General features: G+C 40.1%; 2 protein-coding genes across 3 annotated transcripts in view; both read right to left on the bottom strand.

The window, feature by feature from the left end:
- ptprz1b (protein tyrosine phosphatase receptor type Z1b) overlaps positions 1 to 14888 on the bottom strand; it is a 91563-nt gene extending 76675 nt beyond the window's left edge. For both annotated transcript variants that reach the window (XM_088346708.1, XM_088346709.1), the window contains exon 1: positions 14646 to 14888. In XM_088346708.1, the coding sequence (XP_088202834.1) occupies positions 14646 to 14703 (58 nt within the window). In that variant the 5' untranslated portion in view covers positions 14704 to 14888. The remainder of the gene's footprint in view (positions 1 to 14645) is intronic.
- Positions 14889 to 16687: 1799 nt separating this feature from the next.
- On the bottom strand, positions 16688 to 17389 carry LOC148357341 (zinc finger CCHC domain-containing protein 3-like). The gene has a single exon (XM_088348466.1). The coding sequence runs from the start codon at positions 17387 to 17389 to the stop codon at positions 16688 to 16690; it is 702 nt and encodes a 233-aa protein (XP_088204592.1).
- Between the last annotated feature and the right edge of the window lie 245 nt (positions 17390 to 17634).

The following is a 17634-nucleotide window of genomic DNA, read 5'->3' as shown; positions in this document are numbered from 1 at the left end:
TTGTCAATTGATCGATCGATTGATAGATAGATAGATAGATAGATGGGCTAACAATAGGTGTCTTTCGCTTCTACACTTTAAACAAGTTTCCTCTTTTTCTTTAAGTCTAGAAAATAGTATCATTGTCCATGCTGAAAAGAAGTATAATTATCTTTTACTTTTAAAACTGTTGTATTATTTCATGCTGAAAGTAGGTGTCTTTGAAAGTTGCCGTCTCTTCTGTTGTCACAAACAAGCATGCGACAAAATCCTGCGCTGTGCGACCGAATTGAAAATGTAGTCAGTGCTACCAGTGAAAAAGAGAACGTACAACCTTGATAAAGCATATTTCCTTTTTCTAGTTCACCTCATTTGCATGGCGCACTAATCTGCCTGCTTGGTCTGAGCAGTGACATGCAGCAAATCCCATCCTGTTTGGCACAAACTGAAAGAAAATATTGTGCCCGCGTGTACAGTTAGTAATCCCACATCCGGTCAGCCGAGTGCTTTGGCATCCAGCGGAAAATATTAACGCCGTCAACATGTTGTCCAGCAGTCTGAATAAGCGGGGTTGCCATGACGACAGCTCGTGACAACAAAAAAAGCCTGACTTCCTGCCGGCTTCCTGATCCGACTATTTCCATTGCTATGGAGACGCCACAATCCCCCTCCCTCGATTCACCACGCCCCCGATTCCTCATTTGTTTGGCACACTCGCTAGTTGCACACCACTGTCCCAAAAACCAAAATAGAGCACACGGACGCTGTCCCAAATTCCACAAGCTTAACTTTCATAAAAATGGAACGAACGTTCTTAATGCATCGCTAAACATTGTGAACACACAAATCACAAACGTGGACTCCGGTGAGGTCTGGTAAAAGGTAGGCGATATGGCTTGGATATAAAGATTTATCAATATCAATAATTTTTTATTTAAAAAATCGTATTTTCAATTTGATAATAAAGGTGCAAATTAAATTGTCTTTAAATCGTTGAAAATAGAAGTATGTGTTCAAAGACAGCTTTTTTTTTTTTTCACCATGCGTTGTCAGGATATATGCGGAGAAGTCGGTGCTCAACAAAGGATGGTTAAAACATCTTGCTAAGTGTCCAAACCAGAAAAGAAAACCCAGACCTGACATGGTAACAAAAGACCGATGGAAGTAGCATTCATATGACAATGACCCAACAAGGGCTGTCCCAACAGTCAATATAAATGATTAGGAATAGGTGTGTAGAGATTGGACGCACCTGTGCCCAGTTCCCAACCCAATTAGGGGACCTGTGGGCGAAGGTAGCGCACTATATCGTAACCCTGCTTTTACCTTACTTTTAACAAAGCTTTTCAGGTCACGAAAAAGATTAAGTAGGAGGAAAAGGGGGATAGTTAAAGAGTAGCTTTATGCTCATCACCGTAGTTTTTTGTTAGTGTAGCATGAAAATTATGAGAGTAAGAAAAGGAACGTTTCAAGTACAGTCCAAACGCCAACATAAACCTCAAAAAAATTTTAAAAGAAGAGTTTATTTTAGCGCATCTAAGGAATCCACGCACTTGCACGTGCAACATGAGCTTGATAGGAACCAAAATAAAAACTCGAAATGACATCAAATATAGAAAAGTTGCTAATTCCATACAGCACCTTTAAAATATAGTGACTAATGATGAAATTTCGGAGTATTTTCCTTTGACGGTTTTCTAAAAGAAAGGTATGGGAAAAGTATCTATTTTCTGAAAAGAGTTTAATTTACATTTTTATAAAATTTGTCAGATTGAACATAGGGTAATAATCTAAAGACACTAACATTGTCAGCTATCCATGTACACAATGTTAGCCTAAGTAGGTAGCATCTGTGACCCTAGAGTTAACTGCCAAAATGATAATAGCAACTAAAGCGAAGTGGCCATATCAGTGAAGATATGTGCTAAATCCGAGCCTGAGGCTGCCAGAAGATAGTCTCACAATCTTTCAATATTATGAGATCATGACCTTGTTTAATTTCTTCACAATTTTAAATTTTCATCACACAAATTTTGGTGAGACAAGCATCCCTTTGAGGTTTAAACAACCAAACCTTCCTGTTGAAAAGCAGGAACGAGGCCATGGGGAGGGAACTGGAAAAGGGCCAGGCTGTCAATCTCGGAAGCCACTCAAGGACTACTATTGGAATGTGAGCAACTTTTAAGGGTGTTTGGCTGGATAGTTGGACGTGCTGGGCGTTGATCGACTCACATTTGGTCACAGTTGACCCTTCTGCCTGACAAAAACACAGCATTTAACGTTCATTCAACTCAATTGGTTTGGGTTCCACTTCACTTTTGACAACACTAACAATGAAGCCTTCTGTTTCCCACAAAACCACTGCGATTGTGTCAAAACCTTTAAGAAAGAAGTCGTTCTCAGCAAACTATCCCGACAAAGAAGAGCTTGGATAAAAAGCCAAAAGATTTGTCACAATCGCTGTGTTTGCCAATTAAAAACCGCTACCTAAGTTTGCATACAGTTCTGGTCAACAAATTACAAAATGGGACACAATTAGTGCCGCAGCACCAACCAGCCTGTCATCCCAGATTACTCGGCGGCTGTGAAAACTTTGTCTTTGGCTATCGTTGAGAGACATCTGTCGAAAGAAAAAAGGAAAAGTATGCTTTAAATGAGCGATTTGAGTGTGTTGGATCATTTCCAGGGTCTCTTCCAACAAGCCCTCGGCTAGTGACATACTATTTGAATTTAAATGATATGAATTAGAATAATTATCAATAAAAACGATGCAAACTGCATATAAGAATGTCAGCAATACAGCTCGCTCCAAAATGACTGATACATTTTTATTTTTTTTGTCCAGAGGGCACCGACCCACTACTTGGGTTGATTTAACCCAACTTTCTAGGTTTCTAGGTTTTTTTAAATAACTACATTGGGTTATATTGTTAAAAACCAACCCCCAAAACTGTTTTTTTTTCTTTTTTTTTTCGAAATATTCTACTAAAAACAACAAGATATGTTTCAAGTAACTTCAAAAAATTGACTCAAATTGTACGAAACATACTCAGTTTGTTTTAAAAAAAAAAAATGTGTGTTGTATCCTGTAAAACGATGCGCAAGAAATAGGCCTCCTTTGACCACAAAATTGGGTTGATTTTTTTCTAACAAATCAAATAATAGTATCCTGAAAAAAGGTAAGTTTGATTTTGAAATATGTTATCACTCACAAAATTAACCACGAAATTGGAGCAAATGGGTCAAATTAGTAGATCGGTTTATGTTTGCCTTGGTTTGTTTTTTACCCGGTTTACTGTGTAAACGGACAAATATTGCAGACGTAAAGTTTTTTTTTAATTCACAGCATCAGGTAATTCAAATTACCTTCATGGATTATTTGATGTATTTTTGTTACTGTTCTTTTCCCAAATTATCTTTCTAAAATCATGTCAGCAGACTTCCTGTCCAGCCTTTTCGCCATTAAGAGATGTCCCAATGACCCAGAATGGCTTTTACAAATAGACCCGTTGCACACTGGCAGGGCAAGCAGAGGAAGTGTTGTTGCTTAAGTGGAATGAAGAGTAATTTATGAGTAAAATGAGGAAAGTTAGTGACAAAAAGACAAGTCATTGCTTACTCTACAAGTATGTTGTGTGTGGAAAAAAAATCACTTATCTTCTCTTAAAGGACTCAATAGACCACGTTAGAAAATTATCAATTTCTAAAAACCAGATGTCAAAGAAGGCTTGAGGAAATCTTTGTAACAAGATTTATTTGTCGTCGCGGAAGGTTTTATATGGCCATGACAATGTGTGTCCGTAGGCAGGTAGCCCTTCTAGAGGGACGTGTCCGTGAGCTAGAGCAGTTTAAACGGAAAATGTTAGGTGCCTCGGACACCACTGCTAGCGTGGGTTGTAGCGAACCTGCTAGTCCGGTTAGCACTAGCCCTAAACGGCATGCTAATCGCGGTGAGCCAATTCAGACGCATAACAAGTTCAGCCCCCTAGCTAGTCCCACTCCACCCCGGTCTACTGGCTCCCGCACCCTAGTTATAGGTGACTCCATCACCCGTAACATAAAGCTTAGCACCCCAGCCACGGTTATGTGTATTTCTGGGGCCAGAGCACCCGACATTGAGGCTAATTTGAGGGAGCTGACGAGCAAACCTAGACACCAGGACAGGGCTAGCTACACCGATATAGTCATTCACGTCGGCTCTAATGATACTAGAATGAGACAATCTGAGATTACAAAGAAAAATATTGCTAGGACCTGTAATCTCGCCAGAAAGATGAGTCGGCATCGAGTAATTGTCTCTGGCCCCTTGCCTGCGAGAGGCAATGATGAGAGGTTTAGCAGACTAGTCTCGCTAAACCGGTGGCTGGCAAGTTTTTGCAATCAGAAGGGATTTAGGTTTGTGGATAACTGGCCTGCTTTCTGGGGCCGACCTGACCTGCTGAGGAGAGACGGCCTTCACCCTAACTGGGAAGGTGCTTTCACTCTTTTAAAAATATAGATTACTGTTTAAGCCTTCCATGACAGGGTACACTAGTGCAGGCCAGGTCACAGGTGATTAGTGAACCTGTTACCACGGGTGTGGAGTCTGTAATGCTAGAGCTAACTAGCGCTATGCTAGATTCATGCAATTCACATAGTTTTTGTAGTTTAGAGCGTTCTACTGACTGCACCATACACCCTGATTTATACTCTTCTATAGCATCTTCTTCTGTGCTTCTTACCTCTGTTTCTCCCTTGTTAGGTGAGGAGGGAGAAGAAATAACATTATTTTCTACCAATAGTTATCCTGCTACTCCACCTGTCAACAATATTCCTGTGGTATGGAATTCGGGCCGCATCTGCCGTCATGCAAGGCACAAGACCCGGGACCGGCAGTCTAATCCTGTGGTGGTTACCACTAAGGTTGCCATTAAGGTTCAAAACTCGCGAAAGGTTTCAGCTCAGTCCACAGTGCTGAAGCTTGGCCTTCTTAATATTAGATCACTAGCCTCCAAAGCTTTACTTGTCAATGACCTTATTAATGAACACAATCTTAACCTTATTGGCCTTTGTGAGACCTGGTTAAAACCAAATGAGTTTGTAGTGTTAAATGAGGCTTCTCCCCCTAACTTTGTGTGTTCGCACTTGGCACGACCATGCAAAAAAGGTGGAGGTGTTGCTCTTATATCGGAAGATAGGTTGAAATTTACTTCTAATACCCCTACTAGTTTTAAAACGTTTGAAGCACTTGTTATGAGGTCCTTAATGTCAACACCAATTTATTTAGTTGTTGTGTATCGCCCGCCTGGACCATACTCAAATTTTTTGGAAGAATTTTCGGAACTGTTAACAGACTTAGTAACTTATGCGGACAATGTTGTAATTATTGGTGATTTTAATGTTCACATAAACTCCCCATCAAATTCACTTGCAATTGCTTTTAAGTCCCTGATTGATACATTTGGTTTCAATCAAATAGTTGATGTGCCCACTCAAAGATGGGAACACTCTAGATCTTGTCCTGACCCGTGGCGTAGTAGCCTCAAATGTTACAGTGTTACCGTATCCTAATGCCATCTCTGATCACTATTTTGTTAAATGTGAGGTGCTGTTTAATGTTTACTGTGATAAGGAAAATTTAGGCTTTAGCAGTCGCAATATCCGCCCTAAAACGGTGTTAGCCTTAAAAGAATTATTACCTACGGTAACTGCAGCCTTCCCTTCGTACACTGGGTCTGTTGACTCACTTACAAACAACTTCAATACTGCTTTGGTAAATGTTCTTGATTCTGTGGCGCCCCTAAAGTATAAATTCCGACCCAAGAAGAATACACCTTGGTTTACTGAAGAAACTAGGTTACTCAAACAAAGTTGCAGAAAAATTGAACGAAAATGGCGCACTACTAAGCTGGAGGTTTTTCGACTGGCCTGGTGTGACAGTTTGCTGAAATATAAAGTAGCTCTTGCCTCAGCTAAAGCTTCGTATTTCTCTAAGATTATTGTTGAACATAAGAATAATCCGAAATTTTTGTTTGACACAGTGGCGAAACTTACCAGACAACAACTTAACCCAAATGGTTGCACTTATTCTGCTAATGACATTATGGAATTTTTTAATAAAAAGATTCAACTAATCAGGAATGAAATTTCCTCCTCCTATATCAAAGATGTGGAGGTGCTAGGTATGGACTGTGTCAGCGGTTGTTCAGAAACATTCTCCAGTTTCAATGATTTGTCCCTTGATAATCTAACACAGATGGTCAGTAGGGCCAAACAAACTACGTGCCTGCTTGATCCGTTTCCAGCTTCACTGGTGAAGGATCTGTTTGGGATCTTAGGACCATCAGTTTTAAATATTATTAATATATCGCTATCCTCGGGTATTGTTCCTGTAGCCTTCAAGTCTGCCGTCATTAAACCCACGCTTAAGCGACCTAACCTTGACCCAGAAAGCCTAGGTAATTATAGGCCAGTGTCAAATCTGCCATTTTTTGCGAAAGTACTTGAAAAGGTCGTTGCACAGCAGCTAAATGACTTCATGTCAGAAAATAACCTTTTTGAAACTGTCCAGTCAGCATTTAGGGCAAATCATTCTACTGAGACAGCCCTTGCTAAAGTAACCAATGATCTCCTTTTAACAATAGATTCTGGTGCCTCATCAATGTTACTGCTGCTGGATCTCAGCGCTGCTTTTGATACGGTCGACCACAACATATTATTGGGTCGTCTAGAACGCATTGGTATCTCAGGAACTGTACTCTCGTGGTTTAGGTCCTACCTGTCAGACAGGATGCAATGTGTTAACTATGGCAATCTGACCTCTAAACAATCTAATGTCCCTTGTGGTGTTCCTCAAGGCTCTGTACTTGGCCCCCTTCTTTTTAGTATTTATATGATCCCGCTTGGTGACATTATCCGCAAGTATAATATTAGTTTCCATTGCTATGCAGATGACACTCAACTGTATGTGCCACTGGAAAAAACTGGACATTTAAGTTTTAGAAATCTGGAGGCTTGCCTTACTGAGATTCAAAGATGGATGTCAAATAATTTTTTACGCCTTAACCCAGAAAAAACTGAAATGTTGATTATTGGTCCAGCTCACTGTCGTCAGTTGTTTTCAAACACTACCCTGAACCTAGACAAATGTAATATCACCCATAGTGACTCGGTCAAAAATCTAGGTGTTATATTTGTTCCTAATCTGTCGTTTCAGTTACACGTGAAAAATATTACTAGAATAGCTTTCTACCACCTCCGTAATATTGCGAAGATTCGTTCGATGCTGTCCCAATCAGATGCAGAGATTTTAATTCATGCGTTTATTACTTCTCGGCTTGATTACTGTAATGTATTGCTTTCTGGTCTCCCGATGTCTAGCATTAAAAGTTTGCAGCTGGTTCAGAATGCGGCAGCTAGACTTTTGACTAAGACCAAAAAGTTTGAGCATATTACTCCTGTATTGGCCAACTTGCACTGGCTCCCAGTCCACTCAAGATGTGACTTTAAGGTTCTCTTATTATTATATAAATGTTTGCATGGGCTTGCACCCTCTTATCTCTCCGATTTGATTTCCCCCTATGTTCCTGCACGGAGTCTGCGCTCGGAAAATGCCGGTCTACTTGTGACTCCGAGAGCCAAGAAGTCTGCGGGCTCGAGAGCGTTCTCCATCCGGGCCCCGGTGTTATGGAACGCCCTGCCTCTGGAGATAAGATCTGCAACCTCAACGGAAGTTTTTAAATCGAGGCTTAAGACACACTTCTATTCCAAAGCATATGATTGATGCCCACCTCATATTCTGTTTTGTCCTGTCTTTTTCCGACGCCTGCCTGGCTAATACAAAGGAGAAGGATGATTTGGGATGGGTCAGCGGACCGGCGTCTGACCTGCAGCATGTCAACCCCTGCATTTACGGGCTGGCAGAGACGGGAGGCAGCGTCGTGGCCGTCATAGACTCTCTGGACTGGTTTGCAGGCTGGGGGCGTCGTTGATGTCATGCACTTTCCGGACATTTTCAACATCTTACCTTATGTTTACTATTATGTGTACAGTAATGCTAATTGTAATTCACCCTGGTCAATCCTGGAAGGGGGATTACCACATGTGAGGTCCTTTCTCAAGGTTTCTCTTTTCTCCTCACACTGAGGTTTTTGAGTTTTCCTTGCCCGCATGCTGGTTTAAGATCAGGTAATTGTGTAATTTTGTAACTGTAATCCTGTGCAGTCCTTTGAGACATTTTTTGTGATTAAGGGCTATATAAATAAATTTGACTTGACTTGACTTGACCATAATCTCCTTTGCACTAATTTAAAAAGTACAAGATGAACAAATTACAAATCCAGTGTTCTAATTTCTTGAAACTCACAAAGATAGCATGACCAAATGACGATAAAACATATATGATATTTTTATTTTTATATTACAATAGGAAAGACCAGTTCAATCATGAAATGACATCATCTGCAACTGATGCCCCCTATGTGTGCTGGTTCGTTAATAATATGATCAATAATCAGGGGTCAATTATCAGCGGCGCATCATGTCACCCAAAGACTATCTTTAATGTTATTTTAGCATGAATCACACCTTCAAAGCAAACAGATTTCACCCACAATTCATGATCTAGACTATTTCATGAGTAGTCTCTATATTTTATTCATGCTTGCAGTGAGTAAGCATGCTTTTTTGGGCCAATTGCTATGACACCATTGGGGATCCAACAATAAAAGTACCCAGACCAGATTATTAATCAAGTGCTTAATGTGGTGGCACGTTTGCTTAAATTCACACACACACACACACACACACACACACACACACACACACACACACACACACACACACACACACACACACACACACACACACACACACACACACACACACACACACACACACACACACACACACACATACACACAATTTGTTTTTCAATCCTAGATGAGAAATTCCATTAAGATAATACAGTTCTTAGCCCCTAACCTTATCTTAATCAATAAAATTGATTGCCTAAGCCTAACCCCAAGCAAAGTAAAACTTAAACCTAAAATCTAGGTTTCAACCCTAAAAGAAGAGATAGATCACAATAGCTTAACAAGGACTAATGGTCCTTAGAATATAATGGAATTCCACAAAAATGCCCTAAAATGGCTTAAAATAAGAGAATGAGACATTTAATTTACCTAACGTATTTCCTAACCTTAACTTTCAACACTGATTTCCTAAATTAACTCTTAACCCAGGCATGCCTAACATTAATGATTTTATTCAATAATGATCAAAGTACATTAGTACGGGCCGGACTTTTGGATTTAATCCTGCCTGCCATAAATTTCTGAGTATGTCAAAATAAAGGAAGTGAGTCTTTAAGTAATTTGTATCAAAATTTCTGATTATTTTTTTTTTTATAAATGCAAACCAAATGCAGACTTCAGCGGCTAGAGGGCAGTGTTGAGTTTGTACAGCATGATGAGTCGTTTCAGGTGTAAAATAATAAACCAGTTAAAATATTCAATGACAAACATGAACATCTTTTTTTCAAATTTTGTGAATAAATGGGAAATGTGAAAATACCCTTTGTCCTCTGTGATTATAATATGTGGAGTAGGTCACTAATGTGGGCTTAATACAAAGCATAAAAGTGAAAAACAAAGCAAAAATAATTTGAGTGGACATTCTGTACTGATCTGGCCTGTCTCAGAACAGAAAGTCTAGAGCCCCAGAGCCAAACTGAGTTTGACATCCCTGCTTTAAAGCCCTGATGTGTAATATTTGTCCACTAGATGTATTGTCTAATGCAAACAAAAACCAGTGCCACAGAGCAAAGCCTAGCAGCACGATGCCAAACAAACATGGTGGTGACTTCCAGGTAGAGATTCCACAATGTAAAAGAAATACAAATTTCCCGACCTATGTTTTTTTTTTACAACAACTAACATTGGTATGATAGTTTGTGTATTCTTGCCTTGTATTCAAATCAATGTATTTTGTACCACTAGGAAGCACTAAATATTACACTTTTGTCCCATTAACTTAAACCAAAAGTGCAACTCAAACCCGAATTGCAAATCCAACACTAAAAAGAGGTCTAGCCATACCAGGACTACAAAAATATCATAAAAAAACTATTGGTCCCCCAATAATAGTAAAAATCCAGAAAATGGTCCTAAAAAAGTCTCATATACGAGTGTACACACAAAGGCAGAGACACACGCACACATGCTGAGTTACTGGCAGAGTGCCATGTGATCTGCGAAATGATCAATAGCGTGCTGGCTCTTTCTGCGGGAGTCCATCACACCAATTGTCACGCGCTAGCAAGTCGTCAATAGCTCAATGCAATGATTCAGTGTCACAAAAGTGACAGGCCAAACTCCTAAAACTTCACAACAACAAAATGGGCTTGGGTGAGTGGATTTTGATTGCATACTGACACTGTTTTCAAACTGATTGCTTTGGAATCAGTGTCATCTCCAAGGAAATTATGCTCAGTATTTCCTACGGTACATATGGAATAAGACACAGCAGGTGTTATTAGAACTGAGGAACCATATGGTCGCAGTTTGCAAAGCATATGGCACAGTGACATCAGAATTATTCATTACAGTTTGAAAGGCTTCATGTTTCATCAATTCGGCTGTAATTTGGTAGCCATATCCTAAAGTGGAAGTCAACCCAAAGGCTTTTCTGACAGTAATATGTCGTATGGATCAACATTATTCCGAAACACGGCATTTTGATTAATATTGTAAATGTAGAATATGAGTTAGGAGGCAAAATGTATCTTTTTATCCTCTGGGGCTAGCCATTTTGGGAGCCAATTGGCGTGTTTACGTGCAGGCAATAATCTAAATGGAAACTGAATATTGCCAGTATTCTGATTATGTAAAGACTTGTAAACATGCACAACAATCCAATTCAGATGTTAGTCCGACTGGAGGTTTTCCGATAGCAGTGGCTGGGTTAGGTCTTTATATTTATGATTGCTTGTGCTGGTATATGCTTCCAGGTAATACGAATTCTTGTGGGCACATGCAGTTTCCCTCATATGGGATATTTTTATGCCCCAAAGCACTGTGGGACTTAAGTACAGAGACGAATGATACATGCAAATTTCAGCTATATCGCTAACAAAGCCTCATGTATATCGGTTGATTTCTTCCGGGACATTTCTCTTTTACTTTCTGTCTTTATGAAAAAAAATTCATAATCAAAACGCAGTGGATGCCACAGTTGTATCCATTCATGTATAGTGTAGTCTTTGCTTTTGGCCAGCCATTGGGTTTGCTTCAAAATCCCAGTTTTTCAGTTGTATTATTGCCAGTATGTACATCTACCCATATAGGTAGATATAGCTTCTTAGATCATATTTAATTATAAAAAGACAAGTACAGGCTTATCTAACTAAATTCTCTTGGGGATTCAAAAGTTTTACTTTTTGTTTTTGAGTGGGCAGTGGTAGCAAAGTGTTTTGTTTACATTTAGCCTACACACAGGGCATTGAGTATGAAGTGTAAAACCAATGCAGGTCCTGAAGTGACCCCATGAAAAAAATACTTCGAATAAAAGAAGAGACAGGCAAAGAAAAACGTGATAAGTGGACAAACAAAAGTCTCCTCCCTAAGCACTAAATTGCGACATTGGAGTGACACAATCGAAGACCGGTGTGCTTGCTATGTTAAAAATGTTGGCAGCAAACAGCACGAAGCCAAGTGAACAAAACTGTCACTTAAAGACATTACAAGTCAACCACGCTGATAAGTCTCATGAGGTTGTTGTTTTTTTTAATAGTAAAAATGTGCCGAAAGTTGTAGATTTGTTACCATCAATATTATTTGATCACTTAATAAAGATCGATCTTGGTGGGGCGCGCGAGGATTACTTCTTCTGAGAGGGGCGTGAGATAATAACTGAGAAGCACTGTATTAAGATAACTCATTTTATAAGAGGTTCGTTCCTCCAGGTGGTCTTATGTTACCTGTCGGTTAAGTATTTGAGTGAGGATTTTTGCCAACATGGATTTTAACCTTTTGTTAAAATTTCAAACAGACTGCTCCACTCACTGTATAGCATTAGCTAGCGAAGCTTTTAAATAATGCTTGTTTTGGATTTGTATCAGTGACGTCCAGTCCGGAGAAATATAAATTTTAAATACAGTATATTAAATGGTTTTATTTATTCAGAGTTAAAGTTCTTTCTCATTTAACTTTACAATTCTGGGATATTCTTTTTAAAATGACAGAATTTTCTCATTATAATCAATAAAATTAGTACGTAATGGATTAGTGTGCTGAGCCCCTGCAGAATGAGGCACACAGTTATCTTGCTTCATAAAAGGGTGGTAGAAAGACCAGGGATTCTGATTTGGCGCACAACTTTGCCCAAAAGAATAGAATTAGTGATAGTCTTTACAGGCTAACAGAGTCAAGCCTTTCAGTAATTTCTTTCTCGTTGCATGCACTTTGATTCATAATGGAGAATTACCTATTGAGTTTTATTCAAAGGAAGCAGCGCATAAACTTCATTTCAGTTAATGCAGTGGTTTACAAATAGTGAGACGGGCTCCCCTTGGGGGGCGCGACGCTCTGTCAAGGGGGTAGGGTGTGTTTGACCTCTGGGAATGTTTTTTTTTTAAATAATCAAGTGAAATAGCACCTCCACTACACTTGGGAGCAGTGACGCTCTCATTGGCAGGGTTTTGTTTAAATTTACCCTCCACACCGTGCATATAGCAGAGTATGAGCAATGACTATAAAGTGTTGATACAAAATGGAGTAGACCGTCAAGTGACCCTATTAAAAAAAATTTACCCGGATGAGGAGACAGACTTATTGGGGGGCGTGAGAAGATTTCTTCTTCCAAGGAGGGGCGTGACATAAAATAATTGAGAAGAACTGTGTTAAGGTAAGATAAAAAAACATTTCTTCTATGCCACTGTTTATATATTGTTTTCTTGCTCTGTCAATAAGATGTAGGTTCATTTATTCATAAATCTCATTGTGCCTCACCAGACATGAACCTATCCGCACATCACTGATTAATACATACAGTGAATGTACTTTGATCATTATTGAATAAAATCATTAAATTATTTAATCACAAGAACTTACTTTACTTAAAATGAAAGGCCCGAGCTCAGTAGCTAAGTCAGAAAGTCATTCCCCTGGAGGTCAATGAGCGAGACCTTGTCGTCCGACATCAGTGGCGTCTAAGTCCTCGGAATTCTCTTAGATGAGCCAACAACAACAAACCTCCCCGAAGGCGAAGCAGACTGTGCTTTACAACTAATAGGACAAATAATGTCACAAGGAGTGCATCCACCAGATCACACATCCAAATCTGAATGTGTGTGCTATCCAAAAAAGAAACTGTTTTGGAGTGCCAACTTGGCATACTGTTAGACGGACAACACTGCAGTTGTATCGCTTCAGGCACCTCTACAACTACCCATCTAAAATTTGTAGTACTAAAGACGTTCTGCTTTGGGAGTATTCCAAACTGAATCATGCAATTCTGAAAAAGCTTTAGTGCAGAATAAAATATATATTATAATTGAGGTCCCCAACATGAAATGATAAATATCAAAGATCTCTGATGCGGGCAGCACGGCGGAGCAGTGGTTAGTGCGTGTGCGGCACAGTTCTGAGGTCATGAGATCGAACCTTCCTGTGTGAAGTTTCCATGTTCTCCCTGTGCTTGCGTGGGTTTTCTCCGGGCACTCTGGTTTCCGCCCACATTCCAAAAACATGCATGTCGGGTGAATTGGCCAGTTCAAATTGTCCCTACGTGTGAATGAGGGAGTGAATTGTCTGTTTCTGTGTGCTCTGCGACTGGCTGGCAACCAGTTCAGGGTGTCCCCTGCCCACTGCCCGAAGATAGCTGGGATGGGCTCCAGCACAGACAACTCGCTCGCTCAGTCACTAAGAACAATTTGGACTGGCCAATTATTTTTCCATGCATGTTTTTGGAATGTATAGGAGTAAACCGGAGAGCCCGGAGGAAACCCAGGCACTGAGAGAAGATGCAAACACAGCAGAGGAAAGCTGCGCTAGCTGGAATAGAACCTTAGACCCCCACACGGTGTGGATGCGCTAACCCCCCAGCTGCTGTGCCATTATATCAAAACTCTTTTATTTACTCAATTATTTTAAGAATCTAACTATCTGAATATAACGTTCATTCCATGTGCCATCTTCCTGACAACATTTCTCAATTCAGGTTTTAAAACAAAGACCTGCCCCCGTTTGAGAACCATCTATGTCATCTCCATAAATAAATTCTGTGATCAGTTGACTGGAGGACTCGCTTTGCCTCTCGCTCCATTTCCACACGAGCATCACTTAATGAGCGTGAAACATGGCCAATGCAGATGCTGGGTCTCCAGCCGGGAGAAAAAAAACAGAGAGGTCACGGGATGGCAACATGCAAATACAGTGAATCACATCGCAACCCACCAGTTCTGCGCTTCACACGCCAAAATAAAAAGAGTTAAGGATGCTTGAAGTGAGAGCGTGACACATGCACTCATGCAAGCCTCGCTGCACAGCATCAACATGTGTCTGCTTCTGCACGCCAATTGACAGCTGATTTCTACAAAACGCATCCTGTGCAAAATAAGCGATGTGACAAAAACAGAAAAAAGTTACATCAATTATCGCACCAATTCGTGTTTATTCGGATTTTCTTACCCACGACGCTGAGGAGCATAATCCGTGAGATGACACCGTGGACCCATACCGTCTCCATACTCCTCCGCTGCGTGGGAAAAAAACACGCAAAGAAGCAGAATTGTCACGCGCGTAAAGATGCGCTAGAAGGTCATTGTGCCTGTTCCCGTGCGCTGAAGCCGCCAGTCGATGCTTGGTAATGGTTCGGAGGAGCCGTCTGGCTCGCTGACTGGTCGGATTGAATGTAGAGTCGCGGGAGGTGGATTGGGCGCCACCCACCGCTTTAATGAAAACGAACAAGGGGCGTCTTGGGGAGCTCGCTCCGGGGATTTGCATGTGCGTGCACGCGTGCACTTGAAAGCCAATCGGTGTATTTCGTTTCGGAAATCCTCTTGATGCATGGACTGCACTTTTGTGTCACTCGCATAATATTAAATGTCAAATCAAATTCCATTTGATTGGAAGACGTGCACATGATTTATGCGGTAGAGCAGTATTTTTCAAACAGTGTGCCGGGCCACACTAGTGTGTCGTGAGACCTTATATTTTTAAATGTCATATTTGCAAAAAAAGAAAAACCAGGCCATTGTTCAGTATTGTTGATTTCTTCCAGTCATTGCCGGATTATCTGTAACATTCATAAATATCAGTAGGTGGCAGCAAATTGCTATATGTTTTTCATTCCTTTATCTATTAATCATATGCTCATGATTTAGTACGGAGAAATATATTTGATAACGTATTTTATTTGAAATAAAAACCATAGGTTTTAACTTTAGTTGACACTCAAAATAAGGAGAGAAGACATCAATGGATTTTGAGCTTGCAAGAATAAAGAAGAGAAGCCTTTAAATAAGGAAGTCCAAACCGCTTTAAAGGCTTTCTACTGAGCCCTTTTTTTTTAATAAACTCAAGTTTGCAAAGAAAATAAACAATAATACATCAAATAAAGAACATGATTTTGCAGATTTATTTAATTTTATTATTTTCTTAAAAAAAAATTTTAATAAAATAAAAGAAAGAAAAATATTGTTACTAGTAAAAAAATCTTCTGGCTGATACTTTTTGTTAATTTTGTGTATTATTTTTGTCATGTTTCCCCCCCCCCCCAAAAAAAAAAAAACTCCAAAATGACTGCAGAAGTAAACACCAAAAATAATTATAACATGCCTTACCTCCTGAGAATCGGTAACCACAAAAGAAAAATAAAAAAATGACACTGTCAATTGAAGCAATATAATAATTTAAGCAAAAAAAAAAATCAACAACATGGAATAGTGCCAGGGATTTTTTTTCAACATTTTCAAAGGACAGTGTGCTTTGAGATTATTTAAATGAAAAAAGTGTGCCTTGGCTCAAAAAGGTTGAAAAACACCCAAGTACCATTGAATGCCACGTTGTGCAGCCCACTTTGTTGCCACGCTTACCATTTCTTTCTGCATCTTACCCACATAAAGCATACATGCCAACCTTTTGAATTTAAAAAGGGGTACATTTCATGCACACTCTATTTTTACACATGAAACGCAAGTCTCGAGAATATTAAAAAAAATAAAAAATAACAACAGTTGCACATTGTTCAGAGGGCCTGTCGAGGGCAAGTCTCTTGTTTCCTTGCCCACAAGAAGAAGAAATCAGATTTCTTTTCTTTCCCCGCTTCCTCCGGCTCAACTTTATACAATTCCCGTGTGGGTTTTTTTTATCGGCAATCGGTTTTCCTCTAAATCTAATCTTTGGTTCCGGTGTGGTCACCACCCCCAATTTGGTCCTATTTTTACCCCTCTTTCCCAAGTTGGATTTTCTGGCCTCAGGAGGGACATTCGCCTTTTTTATTTGTTTGTCTTGTTCCATTTCAGGTATTGGAGGAAAATTCAAGTCTGATTTTTTTGGCCTCACCTCCAGGTCCTTCCTGACTAAAAGGGGTTTTTGGAGGGACATCTGCATTTTCAATTTGTTTGTCTAGTCCATTTTCTTTGGGTATTTATTGTCCATTTTCTTTGGGCATTTCCGTATCTTTATTCATTTCATTGTCTTTGTTACCTTCTTTCCCAGCTTTCAACTTGTTAGCAAACGATTTCTGACAGTTCCTGTAGGTTCGTTTCTCCACAGAGATTGCACTTTCTGCTATTGGTACACTCCTCAGAAGAATGTCCAATTGTCCTACACTTTCCACAAAAGATTTGATCACATGCCTCAGGCAGATGTCCGTGCTCACCACATTTGTGGCAGAGTTTGGGTTGTCCTTGATAGTGGATATAAACTCGGTCTTCCCCCAGGACTATCATCGACGGGAGGTGTTTCAGTCCCTGGAAACCCTGAGGGTCTTGCCATTGTTTGATGGGTACCCTCCAGGCACCATTACAGACGCCGTCCTCATCCCTCACCTTCATAGCCTGGCCTTTTATCGTGCAGTACTTGCTCAACCAAAAATAGATGTCTTCTGCAATCACCGCTTCATTGAACATTCTGACAATGATTATCTTGTTAGCATTGTCAGTCAGCTTCTCCACCGTAAAAGCAGAAAACTGGGGCCTCACTCCCTCAAAGCGATCCCAAAACTCGCCAAAAAGGGCCGCCGATGTGAAACTCACATCAAAGCCTTTGTTAAATGGCATGGTTATAACTGCGTTTAAATCCTCCGTTTCAAATTTCAGACACTTTCGAATAAACTTCCTCGAAAAGTCCAACCTTGACATTTTGACGGAATCAGCTCCCACATCTTTAAAAATGAAGCGCACGCTGTGAGGTCTCGGCCGCCTGGCCATGACCACTAGACGCCATTAACGGGACGGGTTGCCATGACTACAGAAGACTGTAAAGCCTCTACTAAGTGCAGAAGAAAACATTTCAAAGGAGGACTTTTCACAAGAGATTGCGTTCAAGTCACTTGGGATTCAGCAGGATTTCGGAGACCCAACTGGTCATAGTTGATGAATAATTACTTTAAAAATAAAGGAGGGTCCACCGAACTCAGCTCAGCGGAACAAGACAGAAACGCTCCCACAGTGGA

The sequence above is a fragment of the Urocampus carinirostris genome, chromosome 11, assembly GCF_059441175.1.
Source record: "Urocampus carinirostris isolate Australia breed hairy pipefish chromosome 11, RoL_Ucar_1.0, whole genome shotgun sequence".
NCBI lineage: Eukaryota > Metazoa > Chordata > Actinopteri > Syngnathiformes > Syngnathidae > Urocampus > Urocampus carinirostris.
This window is presented reverse-complemented; position numbering and strand designations above follow the sequence as displayed.